General features: G+C 62.5%; 1 protein-coding gene across 1 annotated transcript in view; it reads right to left on the minus strand.

The window, feature by feature from the left end:
- Nucleotides 1–12,818, minus strand: part of SND1 (staphylococcal nuclease and tudor domain containing 1) — a 76,213-nt gene extending 63,395 nt beyond the window's left edge. The window contains exons 1-6 of the mRNA XM_064141569.1: nucleotides 12,631–12,818; nucleotides 9,449–9,598; nucleotides 5,741–5,861; nucleotides 4,665–4,743; nucleotides 4,194–4,354; nucleotides 3,065–3,156 (exon numbers count right to left, since the gene is read on the minus strand). Of these exons, the coding sequence (XP_063997639.1) occupies nucleotides 3,065–3,156; nucleotides 4,194–4,354; nucleotides 4,665–4,743; nucleotides 5,741–5,861; nucleotides 9,449–9,598; nucleotides 12,631–12,705 (678 nt within the window). The 5' untranslated portion in view covers nucleotides 12,706–12,818. The remainder of the gene's footprint in view (nucleotides 1–3,064; nucleotides 3,157–4,193; nucleotides 4,355–4,664; nucleotides 4,744–5,740; nucleotides 5,862–9,448; nucleotides 9,599–12,630) is intronic.
- Nucleotides 12,819–14,667: the final 1,849 nt, after the last annotated feature.

The following is a 14,667-nucleotide window of genomic DNA, read 5'->3' on the forward strand; positions in this document are numbered from 1 at the left end:
TGCCCTGGCACAGCTTCAGCCTCTGGCCCCTTCTTCTGGCCCTGGCTGCCTGGCAGCAGAGCCCAACCCCACCTGGCTACAGCCTCCCTGCAGGCAGCTGCAGGCAGCAATGAGCTCTGCCCTGAGCCTCCTCTGCTGCAGGCTGCACCCCCCCAGCTCCCTCAGCCTCTCCTCACAGGGCTCTGCTCCAGGCCCCTCACAGCTTTGGCGCCCTCCTGTGGACACTTCCAGTACTGCAACATCTCTGCAATGGAGGAGCCCAGAACTGGACACAGCACTCCAGGGGTGGCCTGAGCAGTGCTGAGCACAGGGGTGGGCACAAGAACCTCCCTTGTCCTGCTGCCCACACTGCTCCTGAGCCAGCCCAGGATGCCATTGGCTCTGCTGCCCACCTGGGCACTGCTGCCTCAGCTTCAGCTCCTCTCCCCCAGCACCCCCAGGGCCCTCTCTGCCTGCCTGCTCTCAGCCACTCTGGCCCCAGCCCCAAGTGCTGCTTGGGGTTGTTGTGGCCAAAGTGCAGAACCTGCCCTGGGCCTTGTTCAGTCTCATCCCCTTGGCCTCTGCCCACCCATGCAGCCTGGCCAGGTCCCTCTGCAGGGCTCTGCTACCCTCCCACAGCTCCACACTGCTCCTAGCTTGGTGCCAGCTGCACACTCACTGCTGCTGGACTCAGTGCCCTGCTGCAGAGCAGCAATGAAGACACTGACCAGGCCTGTGCCCAGCACTGACTCCTGGGGCACAGCACTGGTGCCAGCTGCCAGCTGGGTGTGGCACCATTCAGCACCACTCTCTGGGCCCAGCCCTGCAGCCAGTTCCTGACCCACAGCAGAGGGACTCTGCCCAGGCCAGGAGCTGCCAGCTGTGCCAGGAGCTGCTTGTGGCAGAGGTGCCAAAGGCTTAGCTGCAGCCCAGGCAGACTCCAGCCACAGCCTGCCCCACGCTCAGCAGGCAGAAGCTGAGCAGCAAAGCAGCTCAGGGTGCTCAGGCAGGATGGGCAGAAGCTGAGTTGATCTGCTGAGAAGTCCTGATGGACACCAAGTCCTCCAGGAGCCACCCAGGTGGCCTCCAGAAGGCCCAGTTGTGGTCTGCTGAGGGGCAGCAGGAGGAGTGTGGGCAGCAGGAGGAGTGTGGGCAGCAGGAGGAGTGTGGGCAGCAGGAGGAGTGTGGGCAGCAGGAGGAGTGTGGGCAGCAGGAGGAGTGTGGGCAGCAGGAGGAGTGTGGGCAGCAGGAGGAGTGTGGGCAGCAGGAGGAGTGTGGGCAGCAGGAGGAGTGTGGGCAGCAGGAGGAGTGTGGGCAGCAGGTTAAAGGAGGCTCTCCTCTACCTCTACTCTGCCCTGCAGAACTTGGTCTGGCTGTGAAGGGTGTGGAGGAGAAACAGGAGGAAGGGTCTGGAGAACTTGTGCCATCCTCACTGCTCCTCATCCTCCTGGACATCACCAGGAGGAGCAACACAACCTGGAGCAGGAAGGACCTTGAGGAGCTGGAGCAGGGCCAGAGGCTCATAGAATCATCTCTCCAGCTGTGGCCTCAGCAGGGCAGAGGAGAGCAATGGTGGTGGTGGGAAGGGACCTCTGGAGCTCATCCAGTCCAAGTGCCCTGCTCCAGCAGGGACACTCACAGCAGCTTGCACAGCAGCCAGGTGGGGTTGGAAGCTCTGCAGAGAAGGAGACTCCAGAGCCTCTCTGGGCTCCACCTGCCTCCAAGCCCAAATGTGTTCTCCCTCCTGGGCTCCAGACAGTGCCCACTGCTCCTTCTCCTGTCCCTGGCCACCACTGAGAAGAGCTGAGCTCCTTCTCCATGACCTTCACCCTTCAGCTCCTATTGAGCACGGAGCAGATCCCCTCTCAGGCTGCTCTTCTCCAGCTTCAACAGCCCCAGCAACCTCAGCTGCTCCTCACAAGCTCTCCAGCCCCTTCTCCTCCTTCTCCAGACCCTTCACCAGCTTTGTTGCCCTTCTCTGGGCCTCAGCACCTTCCCAGCCTGCACTGGCCTCTCTCCAGCAGCTCCCAGGCTCTCTGGAACTGGGGAGCCCAGAACTGGACCCAGCTCTCCAGCTGTGGCCTCAGCAGGGCAGGGCAGAGGTGCAGGAGAACTCTTCTTCACCTCACACACTCCTTGAAGCCTCCCCAGGAGGCCATTGGCCTTCTTGAGGCCATGCTGGTGGCTCAGGGGCAAGCTGCTGTCCATTAGCACTTCCAAGTGCTTCTGCTACACTGCTGGGGACAAAAGGATGGAGTCAGACTCTTCTCAGTGGTGCCCAGGGCCAGGACAAGGGGCACCACCTGGAAGCCAGGAGGTTCCATCAGAAGAAACTTGTTGGCTGGAGTGGATGGTGGAGACCAGAGAGGTTGTGGAGACTTAGACTCACAGAATCAGTCAGGGCTGGAAGGGAGCCCAAGGAGCAGCCAGTTCCAACCCCCCTGCCATGCCCAGGGATACCCTGCCCTAGAGCAGGCTGCACACAGCCTCAAGGGCCACAAAGGCAGGGAAGGGTCAGGAGAAGGAGGAGAAGGCTCTGGAGAGCTTGTGAGGAGCAGCTGAGGGAGCTGGGGGTGCTGAGCCTGGAGCACAGGAGGCTGAGGGGAGACCTTCTGGCTCTGTACAGCTCCCTGCAAGGAGCCTGCAGCCAGGTGGGCATCCAGGTCTTCTCCCAGTGGATGAGCCAAGAGGAACCACACTCAGCTTGCCTCAGCTATTTCAGTTGAGCACAAGGAACAATTTCTGCCCCCTGAGAGCTGTCCAAGCCTGGCCCCAGGCTGCCCAAGGGCAGTGGTGGAATCCCCAAACCTGGAAGGGTTTCAAAGCTGTGGAGATGTGGTGCTGAGGGCCATGGTGTGGTGGTCACCTAGCAGTGGTTCAGGCTTGGACTCCATCATCTTGGAGATCTTTTCCCACCCAAGAAGTTCTTGGCCTGGTCCCACAAGGCCAGCAGCTAAGCAAGACCTCCTCCTCCCAGAGAAGCCACCAAGGAGGATGGGCAAGGAACAACAGGGCAAGCTCCAGGTGGAAATGGCTACAAAGAGGTCTTCTGAGCATGCCAGGGGCACCACCAGCCAAGCCTCACCTTGATGCCTGAGAGCATGACAGTGACCAGGTAGTAGTCAGGGAGCAGAAGGGCTCTGACCACGCTGCCGTCCCGGACGTGCTCTATGATGGCTGTGGAGGAAAGGAGCAGAGGTTGGTGGAGCTGTGGTGGAGGCTGAGGAGCTCTTTGTGGGGGGAAGGTGCCAGGAGCAGCACCTCAAGGAGCTCAGGTCAAACCTGTGGAGCTGTTTGTGGTGAGAAAGTGCCAGGAGCAGCACCTCAAGGAGCTTTGGAGCTCTTTGTGGTGAGAAGGTGCCAGGAGCTGCACCTCAAGGAGCTGTGGAGCTCTTTGTGGTAAGAAGGTGCCAGGAGCTGCACCTCAAGGAGCTTTGGAGCTCTTCGTGGTGAGAAGGTGCCAGGAGCAGCACCTCAAGGAGCTTTGGAGCTCTTTATGGTGAGAAGGTGCCAGGAGCAGCACCTCAAGGAGCTGTGGAACTCTTTGTGGTGAGAAGGTGTCAGGAGCAGCACCTCAAGGAGCTTTGGAGCTCTCCAAGGAGATTTGGAGCTATTTGTGGTGAGGTGCCAGGAGCAGCACCTCAAGGAGCTCTGGAGCTCTTTGTGGTGAGAAGGTGCCAGGAGCTGCACCTCAAGGAGCTGTGGAGCTCTTTGTGGTGAGGAGGTGCCAGGAGCAGCACCTCAAGGAGCTCTGGAGCTCTCCAAGGAGCTTTGGAGCTCTTTGTGGTGAGGAGGTGCCAGGAGCAGCACCTCAAGGAGCTCTGGAGCTCTCCAAGGAGCTTTGGAGCTCTTTGTGGTGAGGAGGTGCCAGGAGCAGCACCTCAAGGAGCTGTGGAGCTCTTTGGTGAGAAGGTGCCAGGAGCAGCACCTCAAGGAGCTGTGGAGCTCTTTGTGGTGAGAAGGTGCCAGGAGCAGCACCTCAAGGAGCTGTGGAGCTCTTTGGTGAGAAGGTGCCAGGAGCAGCACCTCAAGGAGCTGTGGAGCTCTTTGTGGTGAGAAGGTGCCAGGAGCAGCACCTCAAGGAGCTGTGGAGCTCTTTGTGGGGAGAATGTGCCAGGAGCTGCACCTCAAAGAGTGTGGCACAAGCAGGCAGTGAAGATGCAGGCCATGGATGAGTGCCAGCCACCCATGGAGAAGAACTGATGCCGACTCACCATTGACTGGCTTCTGGTGCATGGAGTCCACAAAGTGCCTGGGGTTCTCAATGGTGTACTTGAGGTCTCTGATGGTGTGGGACCCTGATCCTTCACTCCACATCCCCTTCTTGGCACTCTTGGCTTGCTCTTCCAGTTCTGCCAACCTGCTCTGCTCAAGGCTGGAAGCAGAAGATGGGAGCAAAGTTTGACACCTCCCACTAGAAGAGGATGCTGAAGGACTCAGCCAGCTCGGTCCTGAGCACCTCCAGGGAGGTTGTGGAGCACAGAATCACCTCCAAGCCTCCTCGACCCTTCAAAACCAAAAGGTCACCACACTGAGCCACTGCTACCAGGGAAAGCTGAGCACCACAGGGGTGCCAAGCAGAGGCTGGTGCCTGGCCAGAGCTGAGCAACTCAACAGCTCCATGGTTAGGTGAGGAAGCAGTGAAGATGAGGTCCTTGGAGGAGGAACCCAAGCCCCCCACGTACTTGTTGGTGCGGATCCCTTCCCGGCGTGAGGCCAAACCTTCAGCCACCAGGGACTCAGCAATGTTCTCCCCACTGGTGTCTGTGAAGAGAGGAGACTCGAGAGAATCAGAGTGGGGGAGGTTGGGAGGGACCTCAAAGCTCAGCCACTTCCCTCCCCTGTGCCACAGGCAGGGACACCTCCCACTAGAACAGGTCGCTTTAGGGCTTCATCTAACCTGGTCCTAAACACCTCCAGGGAGGTTGTGGAGCACAGAATCACCCAAAGTGATCTTTGATCTTTGATCACACCTGGTGAGATCCTGTGCTCCACAGCCTCGCTGGGCAACCTGTGCCAGGGGCTCAGCACCCTCACCTCCCCTGGCACAGCTCCAGGCTGTGTCCCCTTCTTCTGGTGCTGCTTACCTGGCAGCAGAGCCCAACCCCACCTGGCTACAGCCTCCCTGCAGGCAGCTGCAGGCAGCAATGAGCTCTGCCCTGAGCCTCCTCTGCTGCAGGCTGCACCCCCCCAGCTCCCTCAGCCTCTCCTCACAGGGCTCTGCTCCAGGCCCCTCACAGCTTTGGCGCCCTCCTGTGGACACCTTCCAGTACTGCAACATCTCTGCAATGGAGCAGCCCAGAACTGGACACAGCACTCCAGCGGGGGCCTGAGCAGTACTGAGCACAGGGGCACAAGAACCTCCCTTGTCCTGCTGCCCACACTGCTCCTGAGCCAGCCCAGGATGCCATTGGCTCTGCTGCCCACCTGGGCACTGCTGCCTCAGCTTCACCTCCTCTCCCCCAGCACCCCCAGGGCCCTCTCTGCCTGGCTGCTCTCAGCCACTCTGGCCCCAGCCCCAAGTGCTGCTTGGGGTTGCTGTGGCCAAAGTGCAGAACCTGCCCTGGGCCTTGTTCAGTCTCATCCCCTTGGCCTCTGCCCACCCATGCAGCCTGGCCAGGTCCCTCTGCAGGGCTCTGCTACCCTCCCACAGCTCCACACTGCTCCTAGCTTGGTGCCAGCTGCACACTCACTGCTGCTGGACTCAGTGCCCTGCTGCAGAGCAGCAATGAAGCAGCCTGAGGACCCCCTCAGGCCTCACCTTTGCCCAGGTAGACCATGCCATACTCCCGGCCCTGCGGGGTCTTGTACTCCACGGTGAAGCAAACCTCCTTCCCAATCAGCTTCTTCCTGAGGAACTCCCGAGCTGGAAAACCCCAAGGCTGGTGGGAAAAGAAGTCAAGGAGTCAAAGACAACCCAAGAACTCACCTCCTCCCCCACCTTTCCTCCTAGGAGTGCACTGAAGGCTGTTAGCAACTCAAGATCCTCCCAGGAGAACCCAACCGCGCTGAGAAACCTCCACTCTCCCCAGGCTCAATGCACCCCAAAGGTTGGATTTGATCCCTCAAGAGGCTGCTCCAGATGGCAAAGTTCTCCTCAAGCATTCAGATCCAGCTGAAAGAGACCAGGAAAGCTCCTGGGCACAGAACATAAGGGTTTGGATGAGGCCCAGCACTCATGGGGTCTTTAAGGCTGCACCAGCAGTCTGGGAGGGTGCTGAGGTCTTCAGAGTGGGACCAGCAGAATGGACAAGATGGAGCTGAGGTCTTCAGAGTGGGACCAGCAGAATGGACAAGATGGAGCTGAGGTCTTCAGAGTGGGACCAGCAGAATGGACAAGATGGAGCTGAGGTCTTCAGAGTGGGACCAGCAGAATGGACAAGATGGAGCTGAGGTCTTCAGAGTGGGACCAGCAGAATGGACAAGATGGAGCTGAGGTCTTCAGAGTGGGACCAGCAGAATGGACAAGATGGAGCTGAGGTCTTCAGAGTGGGACCAGCAGAATGGACAAGATGGAGCTGAGGTCTTCAGAGTGGGACCAGCAGCCTGGAGAAGGAGCTGAGGTCTTCAAGGCTGAACCAGCAGCATGGAGAAGAAGGAGCTAAGGTCTTTAAGGTTGGGCCAGCAGCCTGGAGAAGGTGGTGATGAGGTCTTCAGAGTGGGACCAGCAGCCTGGAGAAGGAGCTGAGGTCTATAGGCTGCCCCAGCAGCAAGGAGAAGGAGCTGAGGTCTATAGGCTGCACCAGCAGCATGGAGAAGGAGCTGAGGTCTATAGGCTGCCCCAGCAGCAAGGAGAAGGAGCTGAGGTCTATAGGCTGCACCAGCAGCATGGAGGAGAAGGAGCTGAGGTCTATAGGCTGCACCAGCAGCATGGAGAAGGAGCTGAGGTCTTTAAGGTTGCACCAGCAGCAAGGAGAAGAAGGAGCTGAGGTCTATAGGCTGCCCCAGCAGCATGGAGAAGGAGCTGAGGTCTTTAAGGTTGCACCAGCAGCCTGCAGAAGACATGATGGAAGCTCCTCAAGGTTCCCTCCTGAGGTTGAAGGCAAAGGAGCACAGCAGGACCAGCCATGGTGACCACATGCAGATGGAAGAAGCCAATCCCCTGCAGCTCTGCACCTCCTCAGCTCCAAAGCTGGAGCTCCATCAGGCAAGCCTGAAGCCTGCAGAAGGTGGGTGGGAAACTGGTGGAGCAGCAGCTGACGTACTGGGAGCCAATTAAGCCACCCTGTCACATCCTCAGCTGAGTGACATCTCAAAGCCAACCTCCAGAAGACAATGTCCCCAAGGAGAACAATTACCTGCCACAGCCTCCCACCACCTACAGGACTAGGGAGGAGGATGGGTGCTGGCCCAAGGTTCTCCAGCAGACACCAAACCAGCACTGCCAGCACTGAGCTCCACTGCTGCTGCCTCTTCTGCCCCCACCTCGGGGCTGCTAAAGGCCTACAGAGGAAGCCTAGAGGCACCAGCAGCTTCCTCAGACCATCACTGGGCCATGCAGGTGTCCACATCTTAGTCACAGCAAGGTGAGGATGGTGAAGTCCACCCCAAAATCCATCCTGGGATGCTAGAAGCTCTCAAAGACCTTCTGTGCCCCCAACTTGAGTCTGGTAAAGACCTACAGAGGAAGCCTAGAGGTACCAGCAGCTTCTTCAGATCATCACTGGGTCTTGCTGTCATCCACATCTTAGTCACAGCAAGGTGAGGATGGAGAAGTCCACCCCAAAATCCATACAGGGAGGTTGGAGGAGGAAACAGATCTCTTGAAGGATGATGGAAGGAGATGTTTCCTCCAGCAAACGAGCTGCTGCATGAGACAGACAGAGGGCAAGTAGAGCAATGGCCAAGTCAAAGCTGCTGAGGTCTTCAGAGTGAGACCAGAAGCTTGGAGAAGGAGCTGAGGTCTTTAGGCTGCCCAGCAGCAGCAGAAGGAGCTGAGCTCTCTGTGCTGCCCAGCAGCAGGCAGCAGCAGAAGGAGCTGAGCTCTCTGTGCTGCCCAGCAGCAGGCAGCAGCAGGAGCTGAGCTCTCTGTGCTGCCCAGCAGCAGGCAGCAGCAGGAGCTGAGCTCTCTGTGCTGCCCAGCAGCAGGCAGCAGCAGAAGGAGCTGAGCTCTCTGTGCTGCCCAGCAGCAGGCAGCAGCAGAAGGAGCTGAGCTCTCTGTGCTGCCCAGCAGCAGGCAGCAGCAGAAGGAGCTGAGCTCTCTGTGCTGCCCAGCAGCAGGCAGCAGCAGGCAGCAGCAGAAGGAGCTGAGCTCTCTGTGCTGCCCAGCAGCAGGCAGCAGCAGAAGGAGCTGAGCTCTCTGTGCTGCCCAGCAGCAGGCAGCAGCAGAAGGAGCTGAGCTCTCTGTGCTGCCCAGCAGCAGGCAGCAGAAGGAGCTGAGCTCTCTGTGCTGCCCAGCAGCAGGCAGCAGCAGGCAGCAGCAGAAGGAGCTGAGCTCTCTGTGCTGCCCAGCAGCAGGCAGCAGGAGGAGCTGAGCTCTCTGTGCTGCCCAGCAGCAGGCAGCAGCAGAAGGAGCTGAGCTCTCTGTGCTGCCCAGCAGCAGGCAGCAGCAGAAGGAGCTGAGCTCTCTGTGCTGCCCAGCAGCAGGCAGCAGCAGAAGGAGCTGAGCTCTCTGTGCTGCCCAGCAGCAGGCAGCAGCAGAAGGAGCTGAGCTCTCTGTGCTGCCCAGCAGCAGGCAGCAGCAGAAGGAGCTGAGCTCTCTGTGCTGCCCAGCAGCAGGCAGCAGGAGGAGCTGAGCTCTCTGTGCTGCCCAGCAGCAGGCAGCAGCAGGAGCTGAGCTCTCTGTGCTGCCCAGCAGCAGGCAGGAGGAGCTGAGCTCTCTGTGCTGCCCAGCAGCAGGCAGCAGCAGAAGGAGCTGAGCTCTCTGTGCTGCCCAGCAGCAGGCAGCAGAAGGAGCTGAGCTCTCGGTGCTGCCCAGCAGCAGGCAGCAGAAGGAGCTGAGCTCTCGGTGCTGCCCAGCAGGCAGCAGCAGAAGGAGCTGAGCTCTCTGTGCTGCCCAGCAGCAGGCAGCAGCAGAAGGAGCTGAGCTCTCTGTGCTGCCCAGCAGCAGGCAGCAGCAGGAGCTGAGCTCTCGGTGCTGCCCAGCAGCAGGCAGGAGGAGCTGAGCTCTCTGTGCTGCCCAGCAGCAGGCAGCAGGAGGAGCTGAGCTCTCTGTGCTGCCCAGCAGCAGGCAGCAGGAGAAGGAGCTGAGCTCTCTGTGCTGCCCAGCAGCAGGCAGAAGGAGCTGAGCTCTCTGTGCTGCCCAGCAGCAGGCAGGAGGAGCTGAGCTCTCTGTGCTGCCCAGCAGCAGGCAGGAGGAGCTGAGCTCTCTGTGCTGCCCAGCAGCAGGTAGCAGGAGCTGAGCTCTCTGTGCTGCCCAGCAGCAGGCAGGAGGAGCTGAGCTCTCGGTGCTGCCCAGCAGCAGGCAGGAGGAGCTGAGCTCTCGGTGCTGCCCAGCAGCCGGCAGGGGGCTGTGCCGTGCCCGCAGTACCTCGTCCGGGGTGTCCCTGGCCTCGGGCTGGCCGGCAGCAGCTCGCCGGGCCAGGCTGCCAGCGCGGATGTTGCTGAGGTTGATCTGCCGCTCCGGGGGGGGCCCTCCACGGGGCTGCCCACGCACGATGATGGCACAGCCTGACAGCACCTGGGCACGGGAGGAAGAGGAGCAGTTAGGGAACGGCCTCTGCTTCCACCGGCAACAGCTGCAGGAGGAGGCTGCTCCATGGCATCTCCTCCCTGCCCATGCCAACCTCTGCTTACCCCATGGCATCTCCTCCCTGCCCGTGCCAACCTCAGCTTGCCCCATGACATCTCCTCCCTGCCCGTGCCAACCTCAGCTTGCCCCATGACATCTCCTCCCTGCCCATGCCAACCTCTGCTTACCCCATGGCATCTCCTCCCTGCCCATGCCAACCTCTGCTTACCCCATGGCATCTCCTCCCTGCCTGTGCCAACCTCAGCTTGCCCCATGACATCTCCTCCCTGCCCATGCCAACCTCTGCTTACCCCATGGCATCTCCTCCCTGCCCATGCCAACCTCTCCTTACCCCATGGCATCTCCTCCCTGCCCGTGCCAACCTCAGCTTGCCCCATGACATCTCCTCCCTGCCCATGCCAACCTCTGCTTACCCCATGGCATCTCCTCCCTGCCCGTGCCAACCTCAGCTTGCCCCATGGCATCTCCTCCCTGCCCATGCCAACCTCTGCTTACCCCATGGCATCTCCTCCCTGCCCGTGCCAACCTCAGCTTGCCCCAAGGCATCTCTGCTTGCTCCGTGGCATCTCCTCCATGCCCAGTCCCATGACAGCTCCACCATGCCAATGCCAACCTCTGCTTGCCCCATGCCACCTCCTCCATGCCAATGCCAACCTCTTCTTGCCCCATGCCACCTCCACCATGCCAATGCCAACCTCTTCTTGCCCCATGCCACCTCCACCATGCCAATGCCAACCTGTTTGCCCCATGCCACCTCCTCCATGCCAATGCAAACCTCTGCTTGCCCCATGCCACCTCCTCCATGCCCAACCCCAGCAGAGCTCCAGCTCCATGTGGCAACCACTGCCCAGGCTGCGTTTGCCCCCCGTGGATGTGCCCAGGTCAGGTTTGAGGCAGGCTGAAGGCTTGGGGGCATCAGAGGGTTTGGGGACACCTGAGAGATTTGGGGGGGACACCAAAAGGGCCTGGGGGAGGCTGAGGCAAGTGCAGGAGCTGCTGGAGAGGCTTTTGGGGTCACCAGAGGCTTTGGGGTTCATCACAGAATGTTGGGAGGCCACCAGAGGGGTTTGGGGGTCAAAGTGTTTTGGGGGCCACCAAAGGACTCTGGGGATCACCCCAAAACTCTCAGTAACTTCACACCTCTGGTGACCCCAAAACCCTGTGCTGCCCCCCCAAACCCTCCAGCATCCCCAGTCCTTTGGTGTCCCCCCAAACCCATCAGCACCCTCAAACCTCCAATCACCCCCTCCAACCCCTCAGCAGTCCCCAAATCCTCTGGCACCCCCAAAACCCTTTGATGTCCCCAAACCCTCAGCATGCCCCCCAAACTTCAGTGTACCCCAAAAGCCACCAGCATCCCCCAGTCCCTCAATGACCCCCCCACACCCCTCTGGCACACCTCAAACCCCAAAACTTCTTGGGGACCCCCAAGAAGCCTCTAGAGACCCCCACCTCAAACTCACAGGTCCCCCCCCAAACTTTTGTGTACCCCAAACCTCTCCAGTGTCCCCCCAAACCCCCTCAGGTCTTCAAAACCTTTGTGTCCCCCAAACCTCTCCAGTGTCCCCCCAAACTCTTCAAGTCCCCCAAACCCTTCAGGTCCCCCACACCTTTGTGCCCCCCACACCTCTCCAGTGCCTCCCCCCCAGACCCCTCAGCTCCCCACAACCTTTGTGTCCCCCAAACCTCTCCAGTGCCCCCCCAAACCCCTCAGCTCCCCACAACCTTTGTGTACCCCAAACCTCTCCAGTGCCCCCCCAAACCCCTCAGCTCCCCACAACCTTTGTGTCCCCCAAACCTCTCCTGTGCCCCCCCAAACCCCTCAGCTCCCCAAAGCCTCCTAATGACCCCAAAACCTTTTGGCTCCCCCAAACCCCGCCCGCGTCCCACCTGACCCTCCCCCACTGCCCCCTCAAACCTTCTGGTGCCCTCCACAGCCTCAGCTCCGGGGGGAGGGAGCCCCAAACTCTTCCTGCCCCTCCCCGGAGCACCGGGACCCTACGGCCCCAGCCCGGTCCAGCCTTGTCACCGGAGCCCAGAAGAAACGGGGGGGACACAGCCCGGGGGGGCCAGAAGCGGCAGCTCCGCCGTGGGACGTGGGGAGGGGTCCCGGAGCGGGGTCCGCGGTACCGGAGCGGGGCTGCATAGCGAGCAGGGGTCCCGGGTAGCCGAGGGGGCTACGGGAGGTGGAGGATCCTCCTCAGGAGCGGAGCGGGGGCCGGAGGAGGAGGAGGTCCCATGGATAGGGACGGGCAGCGGGGAGTGCACGGGAGATCCCGAACACCGGAGGGGAGTCCCGGGTACCGGAGAGGGCTACGGGAGGTAGAGGAGTCCCGGGTACCGGAGAGGGCTACGGGAGGTAGAGGAGTCCCGGGTACCGGAGAGGGCTACGGGAGGTAGAGGAGTCCCGGGTACCGGAGAGGGCTACGGGAGGTAGAGGAGTCCCGGGTACCGGAGAGGGCTACGGGAGGTAGAGGAGTCCCGGGTACCGGAGAGGGCTACGGGAGGTAGAGGAGTCCCGGGCACCGGAGAGCGGTCCCGGGTACCGGAGAGGGCTACGGGAGGTAGAGGAGTCCCGGGTACCGGAGAGCGGTCCCGAGTACCGGAGGTGGCTGCGAGAGGTGAACATGTCCCGGCCACCGGTGAGAAGTACCGGAGGGGCCCCTGGAGGAAGTGGAGGAGTCCCGAGTACCAGAGAGGGGTGTTTGGGTACCCTACGGGACTGCCGGAGATGTGGGGGCTGCCAGATACCGGAGAGGGCTCTCGAGTACCGGAGGTGGACAGATTCCAGGCACCGGAGAGGGGATGCCAGGACACCGGAGAGCTCCCAACTACCCAGGGGAGCTGCACCGCACGACCGGTCCAGCTGCCACACGACGCAAGAAGAGAGGAAGGGGAAAGCCCGGGGAAGGCCCGCGGGGAACGGCGGCAGCAGGCGGGCGGGCGGGCAGCGCTCTTACCATCTTAACGATCCCGCGCTGGACGGTTAGCGGTGGCGCGGAGCCGCCCTGGCCGGTGGCGGCCGCGGAGGCCATGCTGGTGGAGCCGGGGCAGAGCGGAGGGCGCCGGGGCAGAGCGGCGGACGGCAGCGGCGAGCGGCGGCGAGAGCGGAACGGGCCCGGACCGAGCGCGGAAGCAACCGCGGGGCGGGGGCGGGGCGACGGGACGAGGCGGGGCCGAGCGGGTAGCCACGCCCCTCGGCCGGGCTGTTAGCCAATGAGACGCCGGCTCCCGCCGCCGGCTCCGCCCACCCCCTGCCGCCTTCCAGCCAATAGCGGCGCGCGGCGCGGCACGAGAGGGCCCGGCGGGGGGTGACGTCAGAGGAAGCCGCGCGCTGGGCAGGGGCGGGACTTCCGGGGGGCGCGCGGCGGCGCCAGGGACACGTCGGCAAAAGGCGGCCGCGAGCGCTCCCACGTGGCCTCCGCCGCGCGCCGCCGCCCGGGGACACGCCCCCCGCGTCGTGCGTCGTGACGTCAGCGCCCGCCCCCTGGCGCCGCCTGGCGCCGCCTGGCGGACAGGGGTGGGAGCGGCAGGGAGCCGCAGGGGCAGCGCTGGCGCAGCGCTGGCGGCCAGGGTGGGGCACCGACCCCTGGCGATGGGCGAGGGGGAAGGGGTCCGGGGGGGGCAGCCCCATAGCGGGACAGGGGAAAGGGGTCTCGGGGAGCCGTGGGAAGCGGAGGCCCCGGGGGCAGCCCCGTGGCGGAGACAGGGGAAGCGGTCCTGGGGGCAGCCCCATAGGGGAGCAGCGGCACCGGGGGAAGGGGTCTCGGGGGACCGAGGGAAGCGGAGACCCCGGGGGCAGCTCTGTGGCGGAGACAGGCGAAGCGGTCCTGGGGGCAGCCCCATAGCGGGACAGGGGAAAGGGGTCTCGGGGAACCGGGGGGAAGCAGAGTCCCTTGGGGCAGCCCCATAGCGGAGCAGCGGCACCGGAGGAAAGGGGTCTCGGGGGACCGAGGGAAGCGGAGTCCCCGGGGACAGCCCCATAAGGGAACAGGTGAAGGGGTCCTGGGGGGCAGCCCCATAGGGGAACGAGAGAAATGGATCAGGGGGATCCGGGGGAAACGGAGTGCTCGGGGGCAGCCCCGTGGCGGAGACAGGGGCAGGGGTCCTGGGGGGCATCCTCACAGGGGGACAGGGAAAGGGGTCCCGGGGGTCAGCACCACGGTCCCCCAGCACAGCTCAGCGGGAGAAGCTGGGGCAGGCGCCCCGGGGAGGGTCCCCCAGCACAACCCCACGGTGACGTTAAAGGGCTGTGGGTCCCCCCAAACACAGCCCCACGGGGGTGGGCGGGGGGCATGAGATTCCCTCCAGCACTGTGCCATGGAAGGATGCCCCTGAAGGAGGTCCCTCGAGTGCCCCAGGCCACGGTTTGGGGGTACAAGGTCACCAAACCCCCTCCCTCCAGTGCCAAGCTGTAGGAGCTTGGGGTCAAAACAGGAGGATGGGGACCCCCCCCCCACCACCACCACCCTGCAGTGTCCCTCCTGATGCAGGGGCGATCTGTGCCCCTTTGGGGGCGGGGGGGTGGCATTCTGGGTCACTGCTGCCCCATGGCCCTGTCCTCAGTGCCACCCTCCACCCCTCTGCTGCCCCAGGAGGCCACCCAAGTGCCCCCCAGGAGACCACCACATCCCCACCGTGTCCTGTACCAGGGAGGTGGGATCCCATCTGCCCTGTGGCATTGACCATCCTGGTTCACCCATCATCATCATCACCATCACCATCATCATCACCACATCCTGGCACTGGGGTGGCAGTGCCACCTTTCTGTGCACATGAGGCTGTAGGTGCAGACCTGAGCCCTTGAGGTGACCCCAAAACCCACCCTGTGGAGCAGAGGGATGCAGGGAGAGAGCTCAGGGTCAGAACCTGGGCTTGAGCACACAGCTGTGGGCACACCTCAGCTGGTGGCACCAGCAAGGGACCCAGCTGGCGGTCAGTGGGTGGCAGAGAGCTCAGCTCCACTTGGGAGATGGTTTGGAGGTGCCCTTGGAGCT

The sequence above is a fragment of the Pogoniulus pusillus genome, chromosome 4, assembly GCF_015220805.1.
Source record: "Pogoniulus pusillus isolate bPogPus1 chromosome 4, bPogPus1.pri, whole genome shotgun sequence".
Classification (NCBI taxonomy): Eukaryota; Metazoa; Chordata; class Aves; order Piciformes; family Lybiidae; genus Pogoniulus; species Pogoniulus pusillus.